Below are 20,960 nucleotides of genomic sequence, written 5' to 3' on the forward strand. Positions count from 1 at the left end.
CCAGATTATTGCTTTGTATTTTTACTGTTTTTTAAAACGTGGGATCCTAGAAGTAATGTCTACAAAATAAATCAGGCTCTTAGAAAGACAATGCTCCAAGAGGGATGGACAACCTTTTGTAAGTAGCATGCTACGGTGGTGATGGGGATTTAGCTCACCTGAAACCATTTCACCTGAAATCAATTCTCCTGATGCCAATTCATCTAATTAATTCATGATCATTTTCTTTCTTTCTTTCTTTCTTTCTTTCTTTCTTTCTTTCTTTTTCCAAAGAAAACTTTTAAAAATTCCTCTTCACCTTTTTCAGATCCCCTCTGGCAATCAAATTTGTTCTCTGTATCTATGGGTCTGTTTCTGTTTTTACTTATTCATTTGTGTGTATTTTTTAGATTTTATAAATAAGTGAAATCATATGGTATTCATCTTTTTTGTCTGATTTATTTCATTTAGTATAATACCTTCTAGGCACATCCATGTTGTTGGAAATGGTAATTTTCGTTCTTTTAATTGCTAAGTAATATTCCATTGTGTGTGTGTATATATATGTGTATGTATATATACATCCTTCTTGGAGCACTATGTCTTTCTAAGAACCTAATCGTTCTCCATATACCATATCTTCTTTATTCATCTATTGATGGACACGTAGGTTGCCTTCACATCTTGGCTATTGTAAATAATGCTGCAATAAACATAGGGGTGCATATATCTTTAATTAATGTTTTTATCTTCTTTGAATAAAAAAAAACGAAGTAGTATTTCTGGGGCACATGGAAATTCTGTTTTTAATTTTTTGAGGACTCTCCATACTGTTTTCCACAGTGGCTGCACCAATTTACATTCCCACCCATGGCTAACCATGATCTGGATAGCCATCTCAACCCAATTAAAATGTTGAGCCTATGGTAGCTGATTTGGCACCGATGAGTCCTCTGGTTTGCCTTTCTTTAGAGTTTGTGCTGGATCAGTAGGCTCTAGATAAGAGTGGCAGTGTTACCGTACCTTGTAACCATGTTCCTTAGCAAACTGCAAAATCAGTGACCGTCGTTCTCTGGTAGTGTTGGTGGCATCAAAAACCTAGAGGCACATGATGAGATTGGTTTACTATGAGTCTGGTGCTGATAGAACACCTACTCTTTGAGCATCCCTGTGTTTAGCCAAGTGGAGTGCTACCAGGAGGAGATAGAACTTGGACGGGGTGACGAACAATAGGAAAGATTTGGAATTGGCTTGTGTCATTTCTCCAGTACTTATTGAGTCCTAATGTCTCTCTCGAAATGTAGCAGGCTTTGTAAGTCTAATAAGACAAGAAAAAAATTGTGGGGTTTTAAAAAATATATATTTTTGCCAATTTCAGAGAGGCAGTGAGAGGGAGAGAGACACAGAAACATCAATGGTGAGAGAGAACCATTGACCGGCAGCCTCCTGCAATGTGGGCATGTGCCCTGACCAGGAATTGAACCATGACCTTCTGGCTCACAGGTCGATGCTCAACCACTGAGCCATGCTGGCCAAGCAAAAAGTGTGGGGTTTTATTAGGGTCATTATACAGGTGAAGTAGCTGAGCCTTTGAGGAAGGATTTGCCTTAACCAAGGTCACCGAGAGTTGCTGACAGAGCAGAGTCAGAACTGATTTCTCATCTCCTAGGTGAGGCTTCTTCCTTCCTTATCACCCTGGAGCGCTTTAAGAACAGGAAACAACTCTCTAGTTCCAGCACCTTAAATGGGACAGTTTGCATTTTTGAGGATCTTTTCCCCTTTTAGAATTTGCAAATCCTATCTCAAAAGCCTAGATTAGCCCTAACCGGTTTGGCTCAGTGGATAAAGCATCGGCCTGTGGACTGAAGGGTCCCAGGTTCGATTCCGTTCAAGGGCATGTACCTTGGTTGCGGGCACATCCCCAGTGGGGGGTGTGCAAGAGGCAGCTGATCGATGTTTCTCTCTCATCGATGTTTCTAGCTCTCTATCCCTCTCCCTTCCTCTCTGTAAGAAAATCAATAAAATATATATTTTTTAAAAAGCCTGAGATTAAACTGACTAAAATGTTTAGGAAATCTCAGAACTCAAAAATGTTTTACTGTAGTTTAAATTGTAGTGTAGTGCTGCTAAATTCCTGGGAGTGGTGTGGGAGGTATAGTAGTTAACTGTAGATTCAGGAGCGACACAACCTGGATTACAGTTCTGTCCTGCCACATACATACCATGCCATTTCTGGAAATTATTTAATCTGTGTGTCATTCTTCTGGGATATAAAATGGGGTATAATATCTATCTCAAAGTACCTAGAATAACGTGTGGAACACAGTGAATGCTCAATACATATATAATCTGTTCTCCATCCCAGCAGAAACCCTAGGGAACAATACAAATTTTTTTACCGCAACATGGCCCTCCTCACGGCTGAGATAATCATGAACATCCTTCAGGGCTGCCAGAGCACACCGCCTGTAAAAGGAGAAAGAAACAAACAAGACCCATCCTCAAGATTGGTTCCTCTCCATTTTTCTGCAGTATCTTTTGCACCATCTCTCAGATGTCCTAGATTAAATTATTCACCTATTAAACATCTACACAAGGTGTCCTATCTTCTAGGCACCATGACAAGCACAGAGATGTCACACAGGGGAAAGTGGTTCCGTGTGGACATCTTAGGGGCAGGTATAAAGTGGCATGCCCAGAAAAAACTTAATGACAGAAGCCATACTATTAAAGGCTCCATCCCTTGAGTTAATAGAGCTCAAGCTGAACTGCTTCTTGAACCCAGTTAGAGGCTAAGTGTATGGTCTGTGAAGGAGAAGGCATTCCTGATATGGATACCAGTGCAAGCACATGTATGGCATTGGCAATGTATTGATGGTTTTGGTAAAAATCTATTTAATGATTACTCTTTTCAATGTTCTATTATGAAGGCATGGATCAATAAGTGAGACACAGGCTTTTTTCTATAAGTGCTCAGTCTTGTAGAGGAGAGAGACCTTGAGGTTGAATGGATGTGATTGGAGAGATTGGAATATGCTAAGCTATTGAGACTCTTGTCTCAAATATTAGCCTGAAAAGTTTCCATTCTTTCCTGTCAGAAGTAGGAGACTGTTTAAAGTTTTTAAGCAGGGGACAGCTATGACCAGAAACAGGTTGTAGGTAGTATGGTAGATGGGCTGTCCAAACCACCCTTTGAGAGTCTAGAGGGCCTCCTTGCTAACCCTAGTGGCTCTGCCCTAGTCCCCCATCACCTGAACAAAGCCCTCCCTCAGCCAGGGAGCAGCGCAGGTCCCTAAAATGTTAGATACTTACTTCCTGATAAGTAGGGCCTCCATGTTGTCTGGAAGAAAGAATTCGTAGTTCTTGTAGCTAACTGCCTCTCGTCGATACTGGCCTAAATTAAACACTGAAAGCAGGGAACACTGGTGAAGAGTTTGGGAAGATCTCAGTAGCAAAAACATGTCCTTGTTGGGAGGGAATTTAGGGGTAGAAGAAGGTATAATTTGTAGCTATATAATATGCTTATAAAGCTTTAAATTTTGTCTACCAGATTTATTGTTCACAACAATCCTGCAAAGTGGGAATCACCATTTCCATTTTACAAATGAGGAAATTGAAGTTCAGAGATGATAAGTAACTTTCATAGTTAATTAGTGGGGAACTGGAATTTAAACTCAGAGCTGCTTGATTCCAAAGCTGGTGGTCTTTCCACAATTTTAGTTTATCATAAACTCCAACCCTTTTCATGCTCTACTCCATTGGAAAGATAAAGAAACTGAGGTTCAGTGAGTAAAATCAATCACCAAGAGTCAAACAGTGAGTCAGAACTAGTTTGGGCTTTCTGAATCGTAGTCCAATGTTATTACATCTTTCTGTATCCTGACAGAGAAACTAAATTTAAGCCCTCTCTATGGCCATATTTCTCATTTGTAATGGTAAAAAAACAGAGCAGAGGGAAGGAAAGGAAAGGGGGTATAGGCAATAAGGTAAAGTAACCTTTCATGCATTCAACTAATAAATTTTTTTCTGACGCCCACTCTGTGAAGAAGGACATGACTTCTGGGGTCTCAGAGATGAACCATATTTGTGCGATGAGGCTCTCTAAGTCCTCAGAATCCAGCAGACAGGACAGAGAACAAATCAGTAAACAGAGCTCCCATCTAGTTTGTCAAGTGCTCTGACAGAGCCATGCAAAAAAGTAAGGGGAAAGGAAAGACTAATTAACTTTGGGTGATCTGAGGCTTCTTGGAGAAAGCAGCATTTTAATTAATCCTTTCGGGGGGCAGGCCTTTTACGGGCCAACATGGGAGATGGGGGGGGACAAAGTCAATTCCAGGTAGAGGAACAGCTTGAGCAAAGGTAGGGCATTGGCAGAAGGCAGAGCATGTTTGGGGGATGGTGAGTCATCCACTGCGACTGAGGCCTGAGAGACTTGTAGGGGCTGATTGTAGAAGTCCTTGAACAACAGGCTAAGGAGCTTGGAGTTACGAGCCATCCACCACTGTGTTATGTGCCTCCTACACTCAGGAGAGACTCCTGTGAGCCTGCAGGTCTCCAGGAGAACTGTTCCTTCTGTCCTCTGTTCTGCGAATGTCCTATTTGTCCTACAGGACTCAGCCCAAATATAACCTATCTGGAAGCTTTCACTGCCTTCCTGTTGGTAATTTCCTCTGTGAGCCCCCTCAATACCATGATCTGGGATTCCTAGGTGACATGAAGTACTCTTATGCATCACAACCAGATGGAGAACTCTTCAAGGACAGGGTGTGAATCACATCCATTTTTGCATCTCCAATGCCTAGCATCAGTTTGGCACATGGAAAAGCATTGGGAAACTCTTCACTAGTGAATTAGAGAAAGCGCATGAAGGGAAAGAAGAAATGGGAGGAAGAGAGGAGGAGACTCGGTGGTGGGAGGGGGGGAGGGTTGGGAATGGGGCAGATAAATAAGGGTGTTGGGATGAGCAAGAGAAAGGAGAGAAAAATAGTGGAGGAAGGGAGGGTACAGGGCCAATGTGGGATTCTTTTCTCTTCCCATCAGTAGAGCCAAGGACGAGCCCTGGTACAGTGAGTGTCAGGCTTTGGAATCACGTAAATGTGGGTTCATATCCTGGTTCTGTCACTTATTGGCCATGTGCCCTTAGACAAGACACTTCACCTCCCAGGCATTAATTTTATCAACTGTGAAATGATGATAACAGTTCCTCCTTCCTGGGTGTTTTAGAACTGTGAGTTCTGTGAGGACAGACATCCTGACTTTATTTGTTTGCCCAACATCCAAACAAATAATTAATGCTTGAGTGAATACATGAATGCCTCCGAGAACTGTTTTCTGCACTGGAGAGTAGTGTGCTCCATTTCACTAGAGAAGTCTAACTACTTGCCTAGTGCACACGTAAAGGAGGAACATGGCCCAATAAAAATGTTCAGCTATGTTGATATTCTTTAAAAGCATCAGCATAGTCATCAGGGAATAAATAACCTTTGGTAGACTTCCTTATGTTTACTGCTTGTATTCTGAATTGCGTATGATGTGGGGGCACCCTAACTTTTGGTATTTAGTTTTAGTCTTATCATACTTGAGAGACAGAATTAAATATGATCTAGTCCCTTGCCCCCCAGAGCAGGTCCAGGGGAGAGAGACCCAGGCACATGCTACAACAACACACTATGCAATTAGTGTTGGCATACAGGGGGCTGTGGTAAGGGTTTGTGGGGAACTCAGAGGTGCACGGTCTTGCAAAAATGGACCTCCTTGAGGAAAGATATTTAATCTTACTAGTTTTCCTGTCTAGCGCCTAGCCTGGAGTAGTCAAGAAATTTTAAATTTTATAACAGTATAGTGGTAGTAGTAGTAGTAATAGCAGTAATAGTAGCAGTAATAGTCCACATACTATTAATAACTGAGACTTTCCTGGTACTGAGGCATACTACCTTAGTCTGTTTTCAGCCAGTAGCCTGTAGGGGGCTGTATAACAAAAGGTTTCAGAGACTTACCTTTAGTTGGTGTTCCTATCCAGTTCAGATACCGGGTGAGCTTCGTAGAGATGTAAGTCTTTCCTCGAGCTGGTAAACCCACCATAATCACCATTGTGGGGGAATTGGTAAACTGGGGTATGGTTGCTGGAAGATAAACAGACCCTCAAAAACTTGTCTCTAGGTTCATATGATCTTCTAGTATCAACTCAGGGATGCAGAATTTTATAACTATATAAAAATCCCTGGAAATTGCAAATTGACTTCTCTTGACTTAATCAAAAAACTGAGATTGTGGTGCAAACATCTAACCTAAGATCTGGAGAGACAAGCTTCTTCAGAGACAGTATCCAGATCATTGTTTATCTTTCATAGATACTACTGAACAAAATATAAACTCATAAGAAATTCAGCTAAACATGGTTAAGGAATTGCTAAATGTTAGCTGTGGGCTAGTGTAAGATGTGAAGACCCTGGGGGCTGTAGACATAGGTGGTTTTGCATCCTCTTGTAGACTTTTCCTTTAGTAATTCCACCAAGTGCTGACAGGGAAGACTGAGATGAATCCTGAGAAAAACATTGTATTCTGGCTTGGGAAGGGAAACAAAACAGCAACTATTGCTGAAAATTTTCCCCAGACCATTCTCTCTACATACCCTATGGCAGAAAAAAGCCCTAATCATCATGGGGAAAAGACAATAAAACTGTAGCTTGAGAGCACAAGAAAAGGAGGGAGCATTCCCAACTACTTTTATGAAGCCAGAGTAACCCTGGCCTCTGGTAATCAGAGGTACCAGATATACCAAAACAAGACTAATAGAATGCCAAAAAATAAAAATAAAAAAATCCCTAGAGTCCAGTATCTCTCATAAACTAAAATGCAAAAAAAATCCTCATGAAAATATTGTAAAATAGAATCCAACATCACATAAAAAGAATCATAGTGGAATTCTGTCTAGGTATGTAAGATTAGATGAATGTTCAAAAAAGTCAATCAACATAATCCATGATATTAACAAACTAAAGAAGAAAAATATATCAATTCATGAAGAAAACCACTTCATAAATTAAACACCCATTAATGATAAAATGTACGGCAAGTTAAGAATAGAGGTGAATTACTTAAACTTGATAAGGGACCTCTACAACAAAAACCTACCATTGTTGTTACCCTTGAAAGTGAAAGCCTGAACGCTTTTCCCATAAGATTAGAAACAATGTAAGGATGTCCACGCTACACTCTTTTGACATAGTACTGAAAATTCTAACCAGTGCAATGAAGCAGTAAAAGGAAATAAAGGGCATATGATTTGAAAAAGAATCAATAAAATATTCCATATATGTAGATGTCATGATTATATACATAGAAATTCCTCCAAACTATAAAATACCTTAGAACTAGGAAGTGAATTCAGCATGGTTGCAGGATACAAGGTCAATGCACAAAAATAAATTATGAGACTTTCACTTCCATCATTAGGAGCTCCATGTACCTACTCCCCCAGTGAAACAAGCAAAGCTGGCAAATATGAAAACAAAAATAGGGCAATCAGTTAGTAAGTAGTAGAGCCTAAAGCAGTGGTTCTCAACCTGTGGGTCGCGACCCCTTTGGCAGTCGAACGACCCTTTCACAGGGGTCGCCTAAGACAACCCTGCATATCAGATATTTACATGACGATTCATAACAGTAGCAACATTACAGTTACGAAGTAGCAATGAAAATAATTTTATGGTTGGGTCACAACATGAGGAACTGTATTTAAAGGGCCAGAAGGTTGAGAACCACTGGCCTAGAGCATAATAGCAGTTGAGACTGACAGCCTAGTAGACAGATCAGGGAAATAGATAGTCAACGTGAGCCCAAAGGCTCCAGGAGCAACACCACAGGGAAATAGACTTAATTAAAATAGCCTAACCAAGTCCCAGAGCAAAGAGTTATATACATATGCATTGCTCAATAGTGGGGATATGTTCTGAGCAATGTCATTAGCCAATTTTATCATTGTGTGAACATCATAGATTTCACTTACACAAACCTAGATGGTATAGCCTTCTACACACCCAGGCCATATGGTATAGTCTATTACTCCTAGGCTGCAAACCTATACAGCACGTTACTGTACTGAATAGTATAGGCCAGCCGTGGGCAAACTACGGCCCGCGGGCCGGATCCGGCCCGTTTGAAATGAATAAAACTAAAAAAAAAAAAAAAAGACCGTACCCTTTTATGTAATGATGTTTACTTTGAATTTATATTAGTTCACACAAACACTCCATCCATGCTTTTGTTCCGGCCCTCCGGTCCAGTTTAAGAACCCAGTGTGGCCCTCGAGTCAAAAAGTTTGCCCACCCCTGGTATAGGCACTTATGCCCCAATGGTAAGTATTTGAGCATCTAGACATAGAAAAGAAACATATGAAGAAATTTACTCAAAATGGATCAGAGACCTAAATAAAAGCTAAAACCATACAACTCAGAAGAAAACCTGGGCATAACTCTTTGTGACTTTAGATTAGATGTTTTCAGGGATATAATACCTAAAGCAAATGCAACAAAAGAAACAATAGGTAGGTGTCAAGACAGTCTCTTCAATAAATGGTGCTGGGAAAATTGGTCAGATACATGCAAAAAAAAAAAAATGAAACTAGATCATTAACTTACACCATACACAAAAATAAACTCAAAATGGTTAAAGGACTTAAATGTAAGATGGGAAACCATAAAAATTTTAGAAGACTCCATAGGCAGCAAAGTATCAGACATATATTGTAGCAATATGTTTACCAATATAGCTCCTAGGGCAAGGGTGGGCAACCCTTGGCACACGTGCCAAACATGGCACGCCAGTAACTTTTGCTGGCATGCGAAACCCTCTCTTATAATCTTCCATTTACAATTTTTTTCTTAACATCGACTTTTTTATTTTTCAGATAAATTCAGTGTAGGTGCATCTTAGATAAATAAATAATTTTACATAACAACTTATCTTAAAGACCATAGACATGGATTGACGAGAGAGGGGAAGAGCAATTTCTATGCCTCTGCCTTAACTCTCCCTGCTTTTCTAGATCCGACCAGTGTTTTGGTTTCATCCACATACGCTTGTGAATCTTGTTCTCAGTGATGAATTTTGTTAAGTCTCGTAATAGGAGTAGCCTGACGGATGAGAGTAGTAGCTCGTGCATATCTCTGAAGGTCATGAAATATAAACCTGATATAAAATCTCTGTCATCAGTGATGCAGCAGCAAAAGCCCCACTGATAATATCAAACGGAGTCATCAAGTTTTCTGTTGGACTATCAGTGTACATGTATACATTAAAAAATAAATGTATTTTTCATCATATACTGTGTTTTTGTCACTCGAATGAATTTTATTATTTTCTTCAAGGTTCTTCATATATGTACACCTTAAGAGATATCAAGTAGGCGTAACATGTTCTCAAAAAATTAGGGTTGGCACGCAGAAGAATTTTGAGTTAGAGATTTTGCTGGTTTTGGCACGCACTCACAAAAAGGTTGCCTACCCCTGTCCTAGGGCAATGGAGACTAAGGAGAAAATAAACAAATGGGACTACATAAAAATGAAAAGTTTCTGCACAGCAAAAGAAACCATCAAGAAAATAACAAGAAAGCCCACTGCATGGGAGAACACATTTGCCAATGTTATCTCTGATAAGGGCTTAATCTCCAAAATTTAAAGGGAACTCATACAATTTAACAAAAGGAAGATAAACAATCCAATCAAAAAATGGGCAAAGGACTTAAATAGACACTTTTCGAAAGAGGACATACAGAAGGCCAAGAGACATATGAAAACATGCTCAAAATCACTAATTATCCAAGAGATGCAAATCAAAACGACAATGCGATACCATCTCACACCTGTCAGACTGGCTATCATCAACAAATCAACAAAGGGCAAGTGCTGGAGAGGATGTGGAGAAAAAGGAACCCTCGTGCACTGCTGGTGGGAATGCAAACTGGTGCAGCCACTGTAGAAAACAGTATGAGGTTTCCTCAAAAAATTAAAAATGGAACTCCCATTTGACCCAGTGATCCCACTTCTAGGAATATATCCCAAGAAACCAGAAACACCAATCAGAAAGGATATAGGCACCCCTATGTTCATAGCAGCACAATTCACCATAGCTAAGATTTGGAAACAGCCTAAGTGTCCATCAGCGGAGGAGTGGATTAGAAAACTGTGGTACATCTACACAGTGGAATACTATGCTGCTATAAAAAATAAAGAACTTTTACCATTTGCAACAACATGGATGGACCTGGAAAGCATTATGGTAAATGAAATAAGCCAGTTGGAGAAAGATAAATATCACATGATCTTACTCATATGTGGGATATATGAACAACATAAACTGATGAACAAAAATAGATCCACAGACTAAGAAACACTGAATGGACAGTCCTACCTCAGAGAGAAGGTGGGTTTGGGGGGTGTAAGAGATCAACCAAAGGACTTGTATGCATGGATATTAGCATAACCAATGGACACAGACACTGGGGTGGTGAGGGCTTGTCCTAGGGGAGGGTGTGGCAGGGGGGGGAGGGTCAATTGGAAAAAAAGGAGACATATGTAATACTTTAAACAATAAAAAAAGAAACAATAGGTAAATTTCACTTCATCCAAATGAAAACTTTGTGCTTCAAAAGATATTGTCAAGAACATGAAAGGACAACCCACAGATTAGGAGTAAATATTTGCAATTCATATATCTGATAAGAGCTTAGTTTCCAAAATATATTTAAAAAAACTCTTACAAATCAATACAAATAAAAAGACAAATAAGTTACTTTTTAAAAAATGGGCAAAATATTTGAACAGATGTTTCTCCAAAGAAGATAAAGAAACGTTCAATAAGTACATGAAAAAATGCTCAACATCGTAAGTCATTAATAAAATGCAAATGAGAATCACAATGAGAAATTTCTTATCCACTTAAGATGGCTACAATAAAAAATGGAGACGCGGTAGTGAGGATATAGAAAAATTGGAACCCTCATACGCTGCTTTGGAGAATGTGAAATGGTGAAACTACTTTGAAAAATAGCTTGACAGTGTCTCAAAGTATTCTACAGCAGCCCCCACTTATTCTGGGTCTCACTTTCCGTGGTTTCGGTTACCCATGCTCAAACATCGTCTGAAAATATTAAATGGAAAATCCCAATAATAAACAATTGGTAAACTTAAAATTGCACACTATTTTGAGTAGAGTGATGAAATATCACACCATCCAATTCTGTCCTGCCCAAGACGTAAATCATCCCTTTGTCCAGCATACCCATGCTGTGTACACCCCCACCTGTTAGTTACTTAGTGGCCTTCTCAGTTACCAGATCGACGTCATGGTATCAAACTGCTAGTGTTCAAATAAACCTTATTTTACTTCACGATGGATCCAAAGCACAAGAATAGTGTTGCTGGCAATTGGGATATGCCAAAAGAAGCTGTAAAGTGCTTCCTTCAAGTGAAAGGTGAGTATGGTACCATATGATATTTTGAGAGAGACCAAATTCACATAACTTTTATTGGAACATTTATTATATGTTATAATTATTTTGTTTTCACTAGCCATTGTTAATCTCTTACTTGAAATTAATTTGCCAATTAACCGTTATCATAGGTCTGCGTGTGTAGGAGAAACATAGTATATCTAGGTTTCGACACTATCTGTAGCTTCAGACATCCACTGGGGGTATTAGAACATATCCCCTGTGCGGGGACTACTGTAGATAGAGTTACCATATGACACAGCAATTCCATTCCTAGGTATATATCCAAGAGAAATAAAAGCATATGTCCAAACAAAAAGTTCTACAAGAATGTTCACGGCAGCATTATTCATAATACCCAGAATTGGAAACAACCCAAGTGTATCAATTTATGAATGGCTAAACAAACATGGTGTATCCATACTCATGGAATATTATTGAGCTATAAAAAAGAATGAAGTACCTATACATGTTACAACATGGATTAACCTTAAAAATATTATGCCCGAAGAATGAAACCAGATATAAAAGGCAACATATTGTTTGATTCCATTTATATGAAATGTCCAGACTAGGCAAAGCTATAGAGACAATCAGGAGATTAGTGGTTGCCAGGGCCTGAGGGGAGAGAGGAATGTGGAATAACTCTAAAGGGTATGTGATTTCTTTTGGGGGTGATGAAATGTTCTGGAATTAGTGATGATGCTATACAACCGTGTGAATATACTAACCACCACTAAGTACATTTTATTTTTTTGTTAATCCTCACCTGAGGATATTTTTTCCATTGATTTTTTTAGAGAAAGGGAGAGAGAGAGAGAGAGAGAGAGAGAGAGAGAGAGAGAGAGAGAGAGAGAGAGAGAGAGAGAGAGAAATGTGTGAGACACATGGGTTGGCTGCCTCCAGTAAGTGCCCCAGCCAGATAGAACCTGCAACCCAGGTATGAGCCCTTGAGGGTAATGAAGCCATGATCCTTCAGTCCAAGGGCTGACACTCTAAACATTAAGCCAAACCAGCTAGGGAAGCAATAAGTACATTTAAAAATGGGGAACTTGATAGTATGCAAATTATATCTCTATTAAGGACAATATTTTAAAAAGTATAGGAGAAGATATACCAGGCCAATGTTAACCTAAATAAAACTAATATGTATGTTAATATCAGAAAAAATTTGATTGCAGGGCAAAGTGCCAATGAACTAGATTACCAGAAATAAATAAACTCCTTACACATGAATAAAATGTTCAAGTCACCAGGAAGATATAGCAATTCTAAACTTGTTTGGAACTATTGACAAAGCTTCAAAATTGACATAGTCACAAGGAAACATTAACAAAATTTGCATATCAATAAGCAGCCCAAACTCCAGAAAAATAGAGCATTTGAGCCAGATAAACAAATAAGACTTAAGTATATACTACACTGAACCCACTTTAAAATGTACATTTTTTCAAGTGCTCATGGAATATTCACCAAAAACTTTATGTTAGACCATAAAGCAAATCTCAGTAGATTTCAAAGAAATGAAATCATGCAAAGTTTGTTCTGTGAAGATAATTAAATCAGACTAGAAATGGCAAGGGCACTGATCTGTTAAAACGAAACTTGCCCTGGCCCAAGGTCAGGCAGGGATTAAGGAAGGTCTCCCGCTGTGCAGGCATTAACCCTTTAGTTGCAAGATGATAACTTTAGGCCCCAGCAATCCTGGAAAAGGGACTGAGACGGTCAGGACAATCGGCTAAGTGGCAGAGAAACTAAGGAACCCGGAGCAGTGCTTACTGATCCAATTTTCTGGAAATATTTTACAAATACATGTGTCCATTCAATTGTACATCTATCAAATCTCAGCCCTGGTTAGTAGGCCAATTATAGCATTGGAAGCTTATATTTTAAAACAGAAAGCCTGAACATTAATGAACTGAGCATCCAACTCCAGAGGTTAAAAAGAATAGCAGAATAAACCAAAAGAGAATGAAATATGATAATAATAAGAAAAATAGTTGAATAGAAAACAAAAACTTACAGAAAGAGTAAAAAAGCCAAAGTCGATTATTTTTAAAAACAGATCAAAATAACAAACTTCTGGAAAAATTGATCAAGAAGGAAAAAGAGAAGGCACAAATAAACAACATTAGAAAAAAGAGAGGATATAACTGCAAATGCAACACAGATTTTTAAAATATAAAGATAGGAACTTTATGCAAATAAATTTGAAAAGTGATGTGAAATAGAAAAAAAATCTAGAAAACTATAACTTAGCAAAACTGACAAGTAGAAATATCAAACTGGAGTGATCCAGTAATTATTTAACAGATTGTATCAGTTAAAATATTTCTGCCTTGCCGGCATGGCTCAGTGGTTGGGTGTCGACCTATGAACCAGGATGTCAAAGTTCGACTTCCAATCCTGGCATATGCCCTGGTTGCAGGCTTGATCCCCAGTGGGGGGCATGCAGGAGGCAGCTGATCAATGATTTTCTCTCATCACCGATGTTTCTATCTCTCTCTCCCTTTCCCCTCCTCTCTGAAATCAATAAAAAATATTTTTTAAATTAAAAATAAAATATTTCTTACAAAGAAGATGCCAGGCCCCAATGTTTTTTTTTTTTTTAAATATATTTTTATTGATTTCAGAGAAGGTAAAGGGAGAGAGAGAGAGAAAAACATCAATGATGAGAGAGAATCATTGATTGGCTGCCTCCTGCATGCCCCCTAATGAAGATCAAGCCCACAGCCCGGGCTTGATCAGAATCAAACTCAGGGCCATTCAGTCCACAGGCTGATGCTCTATCCACTGAGCCAAACCAGCTAGGGCGGCCCCAATGTTTTTATCTGAAAATTGTGCCAAATATTTCAAGAACTGATAATTCCTTGGACAATCTCTGTCATAAAATAGAATGACAGAAAATAGTTCCCATTTCGTTTTATGACACCAAAATCAAATAGGGAAATATAGAATGAAAAAATTACAAGACAATCTCATTTATGAACAAAACTCCAAATTCCTGAACAAAATATTAATGAACTAAATCCAATCAGTTTTTATTTGTCATCAGACTGCAAGATTAGTTCAACACAATAAAAAACCTCTAATTTAATTTAGCTTAACAGATTAAAGTGTAAAATTAGCCTGTCAAGCCCTCAGTGGATACAGAAAGCACCTTTAATAAAATCCAGCATCTACTCATCTATACTAATAAAAGCCTTGGGGGTGATCTGGCCAGCAGGGGAGGGCAGTTGGGGATGATCAGGCCGGCAGGGGAGTAGCTAGGCATCAATCAGGCTGGCAGGGGAGCTGTTAGGGGACAATCAGGCTGGCAGGCTGAAGCAGTTAGGGGCAATCAGGCAGGCATGCAGGCGAGCAGTTAGGAGACAGTGGTCTAGGATTGTGAGAGGGATGTCCAACTGCCGGTTTAGGCCCAATCCCGGCAGTCGGACATCCTGGGATCAGGCCTGCTGGACATCCAGGGACATCCTGGGATCAGGCTTGTCAGACATCCTGGGATCAGGCCTGTCAGACATCCTGGGATCAGGCCTAAACCAGCAGTCGACATCCCCCAAAGGGTCCGAGATTGGAGAGGGTGCAGGCTTGGCTGAGGGACAACCCCCTCCCGTGCACGAATTTTGTGCACCAGGCCACTAGTTTGAAAATAATCCTATTGGAAAATTGGGGAGTCACCCCTACTAAACCCTGCACTGTGGAAAGGAAAAAAAAAAAAAGAATAAACTTCCTTAGCCTGTTAAATGGTAACCATAAAAAAACTACAGCAAACTTACTCAAAGGTGAAACTTTTAAAGTATTCCCTTTAAAATTAGGACCAACCTAATGTACATTATTAACATTTGTATTCACATTGTACTGAAAATGACGTATGTGTATTGGAGGTAGGAGGTCCTAACAATGCAGTAATATAAGAAAAGGTGACTAAAAATATAAGGAATGGAGGGGAATAAAGAAAACTCATTTACAAACAACTTATCAAAATTAGCCCTGGCCAGCTGGCTCAGTTGGTTGGAACACTGTCCCACACACCAAAAAGGTTGTGGGTTTGATCCTGGTCCAGGTGCAGATGGGAGACAACCCATGGATGTTTCTCACATCAATGTCTCTCTCTCTCTCTCTCTCTCTCAAATCAATAAACATATTCTCGGGTGAGGATTTTAAAAAAAGTAATGATAGATTAGGTTTGTTATAAATGCAATATAAAACAAACCAATTATATTTGTATACATTACCAATAAAATGTAATTTTTCTAAAAATGTATTATTGAAAATAGCAACAAAAATAAGCAAAAAATTTCTTATGATGATGTGCAAGCCCTTTTATTTTTATTGTTAATCCTCACTCAAGGATATTTTTCCATTGCTTTTAGATAGAGTGGAAGGGAGGGAGAGAGGGGGAGAGAAACATCAATATGAGAGAGACATTGATTGGTTGCTTCCCATGCGTGCTGTAATGGGGCAGGGGATCAAACTTGCAACCCAGGTACATGCCCTTGACTGGGAATTGAACCCATGACCCATCGGTGTGCAGGCCGATGTTCTAACCAATGAGCTCACTGGCCAAGGCTTAAGCAAGCCCTTTTAAATAACAAAACTTTACTCAAATGACATGAAAATAGTGGTTCAGTGATTGAGCGTCGACTAATAACCAGGAGGTCAGGGTTTGATTCCTGGTCAGGGCAAATGCCTGGGGTGTGCAGGAGAGAGCTGATCAATGGTTCTCTCTCATCACTGATGTTTCTGTCTCTCTCTCCCACTCTCTTCCTCTCTGAAATCAATAAAAATATATGTAAAAAATAAAATAGTTTAAATAGATGACGAGACATACCATGTTTTCAGAAGATAATATTGCAAAAAATGTTAACTCTCCTTAAATTGATTTACAGATTGAATGTAATTCCAATAAAAATCCCAAACATTGTGCATTGTGTGTGTGCATGTAACTTGGTGTAACTTGAAAAGCTGATTCTAGAATTTATGGGACATTTTCATTTTCTTTAATTACATTTTATAACAAAAAAACTAGAAACTACCTAAATGCTCCTGAACATTAAGATGAATAAAGTGGGATATTCACAAAATGTAATATTACACAGCAAGAATAAGCACGAATTGTTGCATACAATTGCATGCAACAATAATATAGGTGGCCAGCAAAACATAACGATGAATGAGAAAAACAAGTCACAGATGAATATACACAGCAGTTCAAGCACTTTATACATGTTAGTGCATTTAATCCTCAGAACAACCTCATTAAGTGATTGTGTGCCCCCCGCCCCCTACCACCACCCCCTTTGGGGCCAGGCAGGTCTTCTAAAGAGGATGCTCCAAGCAAAAGATGACTCAGATATTTCTGGGGTAAATAACCTGGCCTCCCCAGCAAAAAAAAAGTGAAGCAGACATTGCCCAGGCAGGATGTGGCAAACACTATCTACCTGGCAAGTTTATTGCACCTGTGATCTTACATAACTCAATCAATCACTTAGTCTTGTACACAGAGAACTCCATTTTTGGCTATGGCAAGTGGTAGAGTGGAAGTAACAGAGTGACCATTTACTGAGCACCTTTATGTACCATGCTCTGGGCTTGATGCTGGGGATATGATGGGGAAAAGGTCCACACACCCATCTTCCTGTTTAAATAATAATAACACGTATTGAGTGCTTACTATAAGCTCTTCTACGCATTTTATATGCTTAACTCTCTAATCTTCATAACAACACTATTACTAGCTTCTTTTGACAGGTGAGGAAATGAAAGCACAGATAGATTTGTCCAAGGTCACAGAGATAGGCGTTGGGACTGACACCTAGGCAGTCTAAATCCAGAACCTCTGAATCACTGAATCATCCAACAATATGGGGGATAGGTATTAATCCTGTTTTACAGCTGAGGAAAGAGAAGCTCAGAACTAAAGAGAGCACCTATTTATTTTGTACCCTTTATATTAGGTGATTGGTGTGTATTATTTCTCCAACCTAAAAAGGAAGTTCCCAGTAATATAAGGGTCTTAATTCTGGAGAACCCAGGTATGCAGAGAGCAGCTTGCCTGCATGCCACCTAAACCCAACAGCCCCTTAGAAAGGTTCAAGACTGTCCAGGTAGGTGAGGGTGAGATGCAAGTCTGTCTCATCCAGGTTCCTAGATCTCCCAATGAGTGAGTGAAACTGCTGGTGAAAAGGAAGAGAGAGGAAAACATGAGGCTGGGTTTCCCCCTCTTCTGCTCTTCTTCTTCCATCTATGTCCTACATCTTACAGACTATATTTAACATCCTACATCTTCCTGGATGCTCTAAGCAACTACCCTTCCTCTCACTAGCCCTGACCCTGGACCTCCTGCAGCATCAGCATAATGGAAGCTTGGTCAGCTGGTCCTTGAGTTGTCTCAGTCCCACAGTCCACAGCTGTCTTATCTCTGCCCACCTTATGGCTCCTCAGGCCATAATCCTTGAGCTGGAAGCACTTTGTCCACACTGTCCTCTATTATCTATGGGAAATGGTATACTCCAGTTTTTTACAAATAGTTTTACAGGTTTCATTTGCTTCTCCCTTGCTCCTCTGTTTCCTTAAAATTTCAAAGTGAACAATATGCCAACAGGCTTTCCCCGAGAAGACTGTCTTCTTTCTCTCTCTGACGAGAGCAGCAAAAAGTGTCCATATGTGTCAAGAAGGCAACGTAGGAGACAGGACACCCAGCCTTTCCCAGCCCAGTCAGGTATAGATCTATTAGAAGAGGCTTGAGAAAGAGGAGGAGCAAAACTGACCAATGATATGGTACTGTGGTGTACCCAGCACCTGTGCCCTGAGAAACTATTCTAGGAGCCATAACCTTATTTCACCCACACACTATCAGACGGGACCAATTTCAGACATTTCACCGAGGTCACCAAAACAAGACATTCTCCGCTAAGCACTGAGCGGTTCCACACTAGAAATGTCAAACTTCAAGCAAGAAACATTCCAAGTAAGCTTGAGAGGAGAAAGAAAAGTTCCTAGTCAAAAATCCCTCTGATTAAGTGGTCTTGACCCAATCCTCATTCTATCTGTCTTTACCTCTTTTTGTCCTTTTCTCATTCTCTCTCTACCTTCTCTGACATTAGCCTCTTGCTATGTTATAGCTACTTTATCCAGCTGTTCATCAATTCCAACTTCCAGGTATATATAGGGGTATATAGGGGCAGCATGTCCTTTGCTCTTCTTCTATACCCACTTTACCACCACCACCTTGAAGTTCATGGAAGCAAACCCCACTTACAGCCCCTCCTCCGTTGCAGCCCACTGCTGTCGCTGCTGTGTGGAATCCAGATCTTCTGTAACCTTGTTTGGGTGAGCTCTTCCATCTCTCGAGACATCTTAGATGTCACAGCTAATGACACCACTGTCCACAAGGTACCGGGCCTCACTTCCTGTCCTGCTAACTGTCTCTTCTGTTGCTGTGGCCACAGCAGTAGGTGGACAGCGTTGGGACAGGGAAGTGAGCTGAGCCCTCTGGCAGCCTGTCTCCAGCCTCCTCTCCTTTTTCCTAGTCCTTGCCTGCCTTTGGTCCTGTATGTAGCAGTGGGGACTTGGGTGCAGAGAGGGAGAGGTTGGGTAGAGGTCAGTAGAGGCCTTTGAACTCCAAAAGCTGTGTACATAGGAGATAAGTTCCTTCCAGCAAAGGAGGGCGGCCAGCAAGACAGCCCAGGTCGGGCCAGTCACCTCCCTCCAATGAAGACAGGACTAGTAGAGTATGCAAATAAAAGACCAAAGATCATGTGCTTACATCCTGTGCAAGGTGGGGAGGCAAAGGTGATGGAGGCAGGTCTCAACAGCTTTCACAGCTTTGAAATAAAATACAGGCCCAAGTAGAATGTCAAGGTTCAACCCGGAAACAGAGATCCACATCAGAAATGCAAGGTTCCCAAGTACGAACACACACAGTCCCTACTGACGAATGCAATGTTTTGATCTAGCAATCGAAGGTCCAAACTGGAAGTGGAAGGTTCACTGCCTTACTGCCCCACCCTCTCATACAAAATGGCATTGCAACACTTGTGTTCCCCTCAATTCTGCTGACTTTCCTGTGGCAGAGCTTCTCCTCCTAAAATGTGCTGTCTGGGGCAGTCTTGGAGAGATGGGCACCATCTAATCATCTTTATGCTCTCTCCAGCCAAGGCTAAATATATAGGAGTAAACCTGACACCTCTGGGAATAGGAACGAATGCAGCCATTGCTGTGTGAGAGATGGCAAGCACTGCCCACATGGCTGCCAGCAGCCATTGGGTGCCCTAGGGAGAAAGGCAATGTGATCTGATTCAAAACCTGGCAAAAGTTCCTCGTGCCAACCCATAGGCATGGAGGTTTAGGGTGCAGTCTGCAGCAGGCTGAGTGTGGGCAATAGGGAGCAATGAACTCAAAGTAGGACATCCCACGCAGATGTCTCCACTTTACCCTCCATCTCCCCCTGGTTGTAGTGAGGCTTTTATGTGTAGAATTCATCTAAAGGCACAGCTTACCTGGAAGGTGTCCAAGTGTGCTCTTACTTCATTATTTTGCAACCTTCCCACCCCCTGATGAACCTCTTGTGATTGGCTACAAGGAAGCTCAACTTTCTTCCACTCAGCTGGGCTATACAGGGGCAATCTCCTGGGAATAGAAATCTCCAACCCCTGCTCTTAGCTCCACTTCGCCTTTTAAGAAATTCCCTGAAGTACATTCTCAGTGTCCTACTCTACACAAGGGTTAGATCCCCTCCAGTTGCTGTTTATAAATCATAAACTTTCAATACATTTCAGAGCCTGCCCATGTGAATGGATCTACTGAAGCAGTGGATCACAGTGGTGAAGAGCAACAGGCTCTTGGAGCCATACTACCCGAGTGGACTCCTACCTCTGCCCCTTGTCATGAGACCCAAGGCAGAAGGCAACTTCTCAATGCTTCAGTTTTTTTCACCTGGTAAGGTTCAGCATGTTCATACATGTAAAGCAACCTGGGAAATGCTCAATATATATCACCTAACACCGTGTGATTCATTTTGTGAAGTAAATGATCAGTCATGTCTTTGGCAAATGTAATGCTGAGCAAACAGGAAATACTCAATAAAGGAAATTTATAACATTAAGACAAAGGATTAACATTTATAATAAATAAAGAGCTCCTGCCAACCAACTAGAAAGATGAATTCACTGTCACATTTTTGGTTTTGTGAAGTCCCCTAGAAATTGTTTCATCCAACCCTCTCAGGTAAGAAACTGGAGGCCTAGAGAGGGAAGTATTTTCCTAAGGTCCTGTAGCAAATAAGTCAGGAGTAGGACACTGGGTACCATATTTCTCCCAGTCCAGGGCTTCTCATTGGTTAATTGATCAATCTAGCTTGATTTAAGAATGTGTTCTTCCACATTAAGCTTAGAACCTTTAGACTCTCATAACTAGATTTTGAAAGATATGTAACTCTCTTAATCCTAAAAAGTCTCTTAATAAATATCACTCTGCTAATGCTAATAATCTT

At 40.3% G+C, this 20,960-nt stretch overlaps 1 protein-coding gene across 2 annotated transcripts in view; it reads right to left on the reverse strand.

Annotated features, from left to right (window-relative positions):
• PFKFB1 (6-phosphofructo-2-kinase/fructose-2,6-biphosphatase 1) overlaps window positions 1–20,960 on the reverse strand; it is a 49,191-nt gene that overhangs the window by 25,986 nt on the left and 2,245 nt on the right. The window contains exons 1-5 of one of the 2 annotated variants that reach the window (XM_036305787.1): window positions 18,729–19,046; window positions 5,976–6,101; window positions 3,292–3,385; window positions 2,379–2,445; window positions 1,003–1,077 (exon numbers count right to left, since the gene is read on the reverse strand). In XM_036305787.1, the coding sequence (XP_036161680.1) occupies window positions 1,003–1,077; window positions 2,379–2,445; window positions 3,292–3,385; window positions 5,976–6,101; window positions 18,729–18,825 (459 nt within the window). In that variant the 5' untranslated portion in view covers window positions 18,826–19,046. Of the gene's footprint in view, window positions 1–1,002; window positions 1,078–2,378; window positions 2,446–3,291; window positions 3,386–5,975; window positions 6,102–18,728; window positions 19,047–20,960 lie in introns of those variants that run through there. The other variant, XM_036305788.1, reaches the window with a different exon arrangement.

The sequence above is a fragment of the Myotis myotis genome, unplaced genomic scaffold (assembly GCF_014108235.1).
Source record: "Myotis myotis isolate mMyoMyo1 unplaced genomic scaffold, mMyoMyo1.p scaffold_m19_p_4, whole genome shotgun sequence".
NCBI classification, from domain to species: Eukaryota; Metazoa; Chordata; class Mammalia; order Chiroptera; family Vespertilionidae; genus Myotis; species Myotis myotis.